The 10,086-nt window shown below is 37.9% G+C and overlaps 1 protein-coding gene across 1 annotated transcript; it reads right to left on the reverse strand.

Moving 5' to 3' along the window:
• Positions 1 to 333: 333 nt before the first annotated feature.
• On the reverse strand, positions 334 to 9,796 carry LOC125235281. Its single transcript, XM_048141794.1, has 2 exons — positions 9,162 to 9,796; positions 334 to 415 (listed from the first exon to the last, which is right to left on the reverse strand). Exons 1-2 carry the CDS (start codon positions 9,794 to 9,796, stop codon positions 334 to 336), a joined length of 717 nt encoding a protein of 238 aa, XP_047997751.1.
• Between the last annotated feature and the right edge of the window lie 290 nt (positions 9,797 to 10,086).

Genomic DNA, 10,086 nt, shown 5'->3' on the forward strand with positions numbered 1-10,086 from the left:
TACTAAATCAGTGTTAGAAGTAAAATAGGCTAAATCTTATTTATATATATATAAATATGTCGCAGCATGACGGCTGCGGATGTTGGAATGTCAAGATATAGTCTATGGAAATAGTCTATGCTTGAGTGTGTTTGACTGCGATACTGTGTCTGTTATTTATATGACCCGAACAGCTTAAATGGATTAGTTCCTGGCTGGTTAAGATGACATTAAGGAAAGCCGTGGTGAGTTGGCATCCGGAGAGGAACCGTCAGTTAGATTTGAATTGGAAAGTATCGCAGTCAACTGCACTGCATTCTTTAAGATATTTTGGTATATTTCTTTAATGAGGCTCTAATCTAAGCCTCCAACATCAGAAGTGGTCGTTAAAAGGCGGAGGCAAAGCACCACGATCTGCGAGACCTCTCCCTTGGACCTGTTCCCACAGAATCATTTAAAAATAAGTTGTTTCATGCACGGACCATTGTGCATATCTTGGTAATGGTAAGGCTACATCTAGATGTACGGATCAGCTATTTTATGAACATACATCCGGTGAGTTCTAGCATGCTTGCATGTTTTATATAAAGAATATTAATTGACTGAGTTCCATTTTCCATCTTCTTGGTGGTTACCACGGTGGTGAAGGATACCAGAGGCTTCCTAAAAATGTGCATGTGATGACAAGCAGGTACATACGAAATTCGGCTGTTTATTGTCCCTAAGGTGAAACTCTTACGATAGGGATTTTATTTTCCATGAATTCCGATAATTAAGTACATTATAGACCTATTATAGTTAAAAAGGTTACGAAACTTTTCCTTCATGTACATCATGACAAATCATGATTACAAACATAGTTGCCTGGCAACTGTTATGTTGGTAAACAACTGTCAAAACATAGATGTTATATTTTAAATAGAAAAGTTAACTAATTAAGATTTTAATTACAGTTCAGGTATGATCCATGACATTACAAACTGTGTTCGTGCTTACATCTAAAACTTGTCATGCTCGGATGAAAATTAACATTACAGGTGAACCTATTTGAGCGTAGTGTCCTCCGGCAGCCCGGGCCTTCACGGGATTCACCTGGATGTATATCAGACAGACACGACCCACGAACACCAGCCACGTATGAGCTACGTAGCCCTGTCCGTCTTCTTGAGGTGTAATTAAGGGAAGGTTTCGTTCTACTTTAACGTGTATTTAGGGGTACACTGACGACAGCTTTGCAGGAAGTTGCGGCAAGAATCTTTGATTATATTAATAAATCACAAAATTCTCACCGATATTTCGCCGTAAACTATGCATAGAACTACGCTTACAACAATGGTTGCCATTTCGTGAGCTTCGCTTCATGTGCAGCAACAAAATACTATTGCTGTTGATTTCTACATTAAGGCATAAGTAAATTTAGTTTTTCCCACGATACTAGCGCAACCCTCAACAGTAAAGTCTATGCATGCCTCGCTTGGTTACTTGCTTGCTCATACTACTCGCGTGAATATGGTTTCGCGCTGACTTTAACACATCACGATTATCGACACCATTTTGAAGTATGTATGAATTTATTTACGTTCAAAATTAACCCTTTAACCATTTTGACGTTTGATTTACTCATTCGATTTTAAACTGTATTTTTCATAGTAGAGATGTGTTTATATTTTACATATGATGTCAAATATCTTGCCGCTGCTGATTAAAGAGTTCAGAGGCTTGAATCTGTCCCATTGGCCAGTAGGTACCAGAAAAACGTTGTTGAAATGGAATTTTCAAAGTAATGTTATTGTTAAGTGAAGAATAAGCGAGGTTTAAAATCATGCAGTATCTAAGTACGAGGTTGAAGTCAACGCCATGAAAATATTAACTACCTAGTTTGTTTTCCGACCAATATTATTTGCACTTTGATATTTTTAAGATTGTTGAGATGTGGTCAAAATTCTGCTGTAGGTGCGCCGTAACACACATCCATAGAAAACAAATTACTGCTTAGTATTCATGCGATATAAACACAATTCCAGGACAGTTGCTATGGCAAACAGAAGATCTAAGAAGATCTGCTGCCGCTACTATTGCTTTAGCTGCATGCTGCACGCCGCTTAAACTGTTTCACTTCGTGTCCGGTTGGTGTTGGTGTGGAGACTTGGTTGAAGGAACGCTCCTGTCCTGCTGACGGTGACGATGCATTGCACCTGACAGATTTGGTGAGCCCTTTTCATGTTGGTGACTTTTTGATAGCAAAAATGTTTTAGTTAACACGCAGCCAATATTTTGGCAAGAATATTTATTGTGTGAAACTGTATTAAACGCGGTGAGCGACTACGACGCTAGTATGAAAAATAATGAGAATAATGCGCTCTTTTAATTCGATCGGAATTGGTACATTGGCTGATTTTGGTACGATTATTGAAGAAAGAATTTGTGAACCTTTGTTTTTCACATATTTGAATTCGTTACAACCTAAGCAGTAAACTGCTTTACTGCACCTGACTTTACGCTCTTTTGCTATAAATTGCAATAAAATCACATACTACAAAAAAAACATCTTAAATGTGCTGCGAGCTTAGCCGAAGTGTCAGTTGTGAGCGCTGCGCGGCAATCGAAACGCATCAGTCTGGCTCTGTCGCGCCGCTGCAGAGGAGCGATGGGGAGGGCTGACTGCGATGCGCTTGCGAAGCGTGAGCGATTGTGACGTTGGCTAGGTACCGTGCTGACAAAGAAACTGTATCTTCTTTCTCTTCATTTCTGCATTTGATGTTTTAAAGTTGTTTATGCGCTAACTGCGGCGGGCACGACAACTTTAAACGCCTTTGTTCATGGTGATCACTTGATCAGACAACGACAATAAAGATAAAAGAAAAGCAAAGAAAAAAAACGTACCTCGGAACCATAACTACGAGTTAAGCCCTGATTCGACCCTGTTACGGGGTGTGTCGGACTGTGCAAAACTTGGCTACACATTTTGCTTTGACAAAAATCCTCTCTATCCATTATCTTTGAACGATATTTGCGACATTGACGCCTCTAACACAAAAAAAAAATTGTCTATCTTTTGGTAAGATTGATGAATATGACATACACTTAATTGAGATGACTGCTCGACATTGATAAACAAAAATTAAATAGAGCCGTTCACTCTTCATAACGTTTAAAAACAAAAAAATACGTAGTTTGTTTACGTGAATTGGCACTAAAGCGATTGAAGCTAATGTGTTGTATAATGTGTAAAGCTAACATTATTAGTTTTACGGATTCAGATATCAGTTTATCCAGAAATTACTAATGTCTAGATTAGGTATTATAATACCCGATCGACTCCGTATTATAACGTTTCTTACAAGCGATATACATAGTTTACATATGTTTGAATTTATTAGAACCGTCTTGATGCCAGTCCATAAAAAACAAAGAAGTGTGTTTAACTTAACATTGAAATGCGTAATTCTACGGTTATAGTATAATTACTTGACGATTAAATGTACTTACCTCCTAAATTGCGTGATTGATATTTTCTTGGGCTTAAATCTTGGCAATACTTATAGAAGTTATAGAAGTTTGGACACTGAATGCAAGTGTCGAACGTTTAATCTCATTGCTGAATTTTTTTCTGCTTAAACGCTTCGTTCGCACGTCTTCACGCTCTTAATTTTCGCATACAAAAAAAACGGTCACATGTGTGCAGCGCGGCGTACAACGGCTTAAAATGCAGCGGGTAATAAGACTACCTTCATTCGATTTTTTTTTTCTTCTCTCCCAAGGGGTAGGATGAATGGAAATCAAATCAACAAATCAAGAAAGTCAAATAACAACGTTGTCAATTACAATTATTATTTGTTTTCTGTTTATTTAAAATGCCCAGCGATGACAATGAGATATAAAATGACAACGTTAGTTTTTAAATAGCTATTCTAGCATAGGTATACACTTACTAAAACAAAGGAAATCGAAAAAATCCTGCCTCCTTTATTACTAGGTCCTGAACCGCGACGAGAATGCGATTAAGCACATTTGCCATATTTAAGTTGTGTTTAATAAGGTGAAATTTATCACAGTAGAGTATGCGGATAAATGAAAATACTCAATTCAGTACACAATCAATAGTCTTCATTGCAGGAACAGCGTAGAAGATAAAAGCCATGTATCTACTAAGTAAAAATGTTCACTATTCACATTTTTAATGGATTAACACTTTCACTGCAGTAGGGGGTCTTTAGACTTCTTACGAAGTATACATACTTTAATTGCCGCAACGAAGGTGTTAAGAAATTTATATTAAAAGTTATACTTTGATGTGCTCACTGTACTTTTAAATCGCATTCCTATTCCGTTCAAATATTACGATGGATGATATCATAAAGTTCACGTCGTCAAGTGTAAAATACTGACCAGTATTACATAACAAAAAGCGTTCGTGAATGATGATTGGTTGCATATGATTGGTTGAATAACAGCATTGGTTGAACGTGATATGAAAATACGACTTGATGCGAAACGGATTTAATTTGAAATGGAACCCAGAGGATGTGTATTACTAGTCAATTAGATACCTTTATGTACATCATGTTGCGGGGTACAATGGTGGACCGTACCTATATAGTTTGCTGTAGGACAGCTGAGCCGTGCTATCGTGCATCGTTTCGAATAAATGCCTTTTGAGTGCCTAGTACCTAGTAACAACGGAAGACAAAAGTGATAGAACACATTACTTAGAACCATTAATTGGCAATCGGTTTACCAACAATAACATCCCCTACATTAGTTTAAATTACACAATACTACATCCAACTAATCTAGATGGTGACGATACTGATGAAGCATAGGCTGAATCAAGTTCGCAATGAGTACTTCAATAATGCTCCTGTACCTTCATTTCATACATACATTTTTCATTGGTCGTTTTGGCCAATGATGCAGATTGCGGGTTACGCAATATGGCTGTGTGCCGTGTGTTTTTCATTGGTCGGTTTGGCCAATGATGCAGATTGCGGGTTACGCAATGTGGCTGTGTGCCGTGTGTTTTTCATTGGTCGTTTTGGCCAATGATGCAGATTGCGGGTTACGCAATATGGCTGTGTGCTGTGTGTTTTTCATTGGTCGTTTTGGCCAATGATGCAGATTGCGGGTTACGCAATAAGGGCTGTGTGCCGTTTGATTTTCATTGGTCGTTTTGGCCAATGATGCAGATTGCGGGTTACGCAATAAGGGCTGTGTGCCGTTTGATTTTCATTGGTCGTTTTGGCCAATGATGCAGATTGCGGGTTACGCAATAAGGGCTGTGTGCCGTTTGATTTTCATTGGTGGTTTTAGCCAATGATGCAGATTGCGGGTTACGCAATTAGGGCATTGTTTCATTTTCATTACTCATTTAAAAATGGTTATTGCGAACTTGTTTTGGCTTTTGCATGTATGATTGTGGTCAGGATAACCGAGTGGATGTTTGCTCCTGTACCTAAAGTGTTTACTTGTGCGGTCCTGGGTGGCTAGCCGAATGGCACAATCGCTCACGAAACGCTCACGAAACGAAGCGCTAGTAGATATCTATCTCTATCGCGCTTGCGTATTGGCGCGACAGAGCCAGCGGCGTATCGCTTTCGTTTGGCGTCAGAGAAATGCCATTCGGCTACGGGGCCTGATCGTATTCTCCACACGCGGACGTGTGGAAGGTCAGAATGGCCGTGTCGCAGCATGACGGCTGCGGATGTTGGAATGTCAAGATATAGTCTATGGAAATAGTCTATGCTTGAGTGTGTTTGACTGCGATACTGTGTCTGTTATTTATATGACCCGAACAGCTTAAATGGATTAGTTCCTGGCTGGTTAAGATGACATTAAGGAAAGCCGTGGTGAGTTGGCATCCGGAGAGGAACCGTCAGTTAGATTTGAATTGGAAAGTATCGCAGTCAACTGCACTGCATTCTTTAAGATATTTTGGTATATTTCTTTAATGAGGCTCTAATCTAAGCCTCCAACAAATATATCATTATTGGTAAAATTTATAAGAAAAGTTTTACTACTATTAGAAAGGTACACTATTTGAGAAACCCCTTTGATAAAATGTTTAAACATAAAAAAAGTTACTAACTCTGAAATAATCTACCTAAATAATATACGTACTAAAAATCGCCATCATCCAGTTTTTTCACACTTTCCCTAAATTTTATCTTTATCCTTAATTCTTAAATGCATGATTTTTTTATTTTTGGTTGGAAATAATGTTTTTATTTGGTTATTTAGATGTAGGATCTAGGAAAAATAAATAAAAAAGTCCGGCTTATATTTTGGCTAGTTTATTTAAAAATATATAACATGCACTGTAGCCAAATAGCAACAATGTGCATTTAAGGGTTAAGCCTATCACGATTTTAAAAATCCACGGGTCTGTATCATATGCACCGGGCGCATCTCATTTCCACGTATATTGCGGTACGTACGGCGAAAAAAGTTTTTGTGGAAAAAGAAGAGCCGCATAATGTACGGGTCTTTCCGCACAGACAAAAGTCTTGTTGCCCTGACTCAGTAGTACGAGTAGTGGTTCTATTAGGTGTCTAATATTCCTTATTATACCAGCTTACCGATACTATGAACATCCATGGATTACGGATCAGGTTACACTGTAGTACCTATTTGTGGCAGGATTGTTTTACAATACCCGTGAATTCCACTGGAAAATTCAAACGTTGAGGATAAACGAAATAATTTCCAAATTATGACTAATTTGAATTAATCCGCTGTGCTTATTACGGTATTTATTATAATGAATATAATTATAAATTAGTGTAACCAAACAAGTGGTCCGAAATATAGATACAAGTGACATATATATACCTACGTAAAAATTACATTGAACTGTCACAATGTTGCTACTTTTTAATTTATATTATTTTGTATTGAACTGTACTTACTTAAAATATCGAAGTCACTGGTGACAAAGTCTTTATTTGTTTTGTAATTTAGTATGCAAATGTCTTCAGCTTACAAATTACCCCACTCACATGTAATTAAAAGCGAACTTGCCACTCTGTTCAAGTAATTGATATTTATTACGTCTCCAATATGAAACATCGCAAAGACTGATTGCCTTGAAGAAACTTGGGGCACTTAACTCAGGTGCCTCAGTATATAATTCACAGAGTAAAGTTACGAAAGTGTTTAACGCTGTATCTATAAGGAAACAGATTTCCACTTACAGACTGGACAAGTTCATATTAGCATCTCAATTCAGCGCAGTAATGCTACTAGCCTTCTGGGCACCCGACCTTCCTACGCCGAGCTAGCCCCTATCTTCTATTTGTAAATATTATGTTTTGTGTAAATTTGTTGTGTGTTGAAATAAGTTTAGTTTTTTTTAAATATTTTCATTCAATGTAGGTATTGATTTATTAATAAATAACCTATTAGACCACATTGTACGACGTAGGTACTGGATATTTGTTCAATATCTAATTCTACACCATCACACCATCAAGTGCTCCGTCTGAAGAGTAAGTGTTCTATGATTTGGAAGAACCGGTAGCGCAAGTTTCTGAGAGGAACCGATCTTAGTCTAGTGCAAATAAACCGATTCAATTATTACATAGTTTTGACTTTACTTGTAATATCAAAATAGCACTGATGTATAATAGTTACGGTCGCGGAGTGTCTAAGTTAGTTGCCAAGCGGATCCCAGACTCTCAAGAATCCAACGAATCTCAAGAAAAACAACACCGAGAAGAATATACTTTCATAATTCCTTTTAAATAGGTACTTATATAGAAATATTATGAGGAAATCTCACCAATAGTCCAATTACAATAGTTTATATCTGGGTCAGGAGGTTAATTGAGTAAACTAACCTTCCCTTTTGTAAACAATGGTGCCTATTCAGTTACTGATTTTAAATTGAAAAATAAGTGCCAGTTGCTTTATGTACAAATCGAAAAGATCTGAAACGAGCAGTGCTTATATATCTATTAGCTTACCTACATATATATATATATATATTATATATATATATATATATATGTATATATATATATATATATATATATACTATATATACTATTATACTATTATAGCTTTTTAGCCCACGGCTTCGACCGCGTACTAAAGTCATATAACATAATATGTTTACCCCTGTGAAATTTCGAATAAAAATAATTATAATTATTTTTAAAAACCGGGACTTAATCGCGTATAACTACATATTAAACTGACCTCCAACGTTTCAAGGACGGCGTTGTCCCCGTGGTCTCGGAGAAGACTGGCTTGAAATGACATCAACACCTTCTGACAGCCGCGCGAGTTTTTCGAACTACCCGCACTTGGTTTTGATTATCAACTTGAACTGTTATCGCACTAGGGATGTTACTCTGTCGACATACAACACTGACGATATTCGATTTAATGACTGTCGATATTATTTTCGGCTTACACTTATTAATGACAGGATTCCATGTGGATGAGATCCTAAAACCTTCGTCCCGATTGAAATTGCGATGTTTTTTGATTTCAATGGCTTCACGCACTTTTCTACTGTAGAAATGGCGTTCCGTGGAAAGGACTTTAATAATAATAATAATAATTTGTTTATTTTCGAATATCATGATCCATACATTACAATAACAATATTTACATTGAAAAAAAAAAAAAACTAAAAACTAATTTCTTAATTCTAACATACCTTAATAACACACATCATCAAACCATAACATATAAATTAAAACATCACTTTCTACATATAAATTAAAAAGAAAGAAATAAAATCAAATAAAAATAAAAATCAAATAAAATAATATATATATACTTTAGGGTCATGTAGTTCGATCCAGTGGTTTGGCCCTGACTCTAACAAATGTTCAGCCACGGCAGACTTGTTGACCTGACGATTTTTCACAGCCGCGATGTGCTCCTTTATCCTTTCTTCTATGGTGCGCTTAGTTTCTCCAATGTAGGAGCTACCACAACTGCAATCAATTTTATAAACGCCAGGTGATTGAAACGGTATAACGTCCTTAGGTGATCTTAGGCTTCCTGCAACTTTGGATAATGGCGTGTACACCGTCTTTATAGAGTACTTTCCAAGTACTGTACCAACCTTATCCGTCACACCTTTAACATACGGCAGAAATGCCGGTTGTCTGGACACCTCAGGACGTTTCCCCCTTGCCTTCCGTCTAGGTTGCCACTTTTTATTCTTGTACCCGTTCCTTCTAAGCACCTCCTGAATATGTGACAACTCATCCTTCAAATATTCAGGGTCACACAGATCATACGCTCTATTCACCAGCGATGAGACAACTGACTGCAGGTGGCGCGGGTGGTGGTGAGAAAGGGCATTCAAATACCTGTCAGTGTGCGTAGGCTTTCTGTAAACAGTGTGAGTTAGGGTTCCGTCCATTCGACCAATCACTTTCACGTCTAAGAATGGCAAACTGCGCTGTGATTCTAATTCGTACGTAAACTTAGTCCTTGGATGAATAGAATTAAGATATTGGAGAAGTTGCTCCACCTCCTGCTTACCACCCTTCATAATACAGAAAACATCATCCACATATCGCTTCCACAACTTCACTGCCCAAGGCTGCAGATCTACACTGGCCTCGATATGCTCCATCCAGATGTTTGCCAGAACCGGTGCCACAGGACTACCCATGGCAACCCCATCAATCTGGAGATAATGTTTTCCGCGATACAAAAAGTAGCTCCCTTCCAAGCAGTTCCTCAGCAGCACCATTGTCTCCGACATGCCACTATCGCTCAGTTTCCTTCTGACAACTTCTAGACATTCTTTAACGGGAACATTGGTGAAAAGTGACTCCACATCAAAACTCACCATTATCTCATCTGGTTCCAGCGTTACTTCATTAATAAATGTAAGCCGAAAATAATATCGACAGTCGTTAAATCGAATATCGTCAGTGTTGTATGTCGACAGAGTAACATCCCTAGTGCGATAACAGTTCAAGTTGATAATCAAAACCAAGTGCGGGTAGTTCGAAAAACTCGCGCGGCTGTCAGAAGGTATTGATGTCATTTCAAGCCAGTCTTCTCCGAGACCACGGGGACAACGCCGTCCTTGAAACGTTGGAGGTCAGTTTAATATGTAGTTATACGCGATTAAGTCCC

The sequence above is a fragment of the Leguminivora glycinivorella genome, chromosome 2, assembly GCF_023078275.1.
Source record: "Leguminivora glycinivorella isolate SPB_JAAS2020 chromosome 2, LegGlyc_1.1, whole genome shotgun sequence".
NCBI lineage: Eukaryota > Metazoa > Arthropoda > Insecta > Lepidoptera > Tortricidae > Leguminivora > Leguminivora glycinivorella.

Bases quoted from the DNA above. Each gene is read 5' to 3' on its own strand.
- LOC125235281 (XM_048141794.1), bottom strand. From the start codon at position 9,796: ATGGTGAGTTTTGATGTGGAGTCACTTTTCACCAATGTTCCCGTTAAA. The intron at 416-9,161 runs GTACAAGAATAA...CTGTGGGAACAG, and splicing joins GAGGTGCTTAGAAGGAACGG to GTCCAAGGGAGAGGTCTCGC.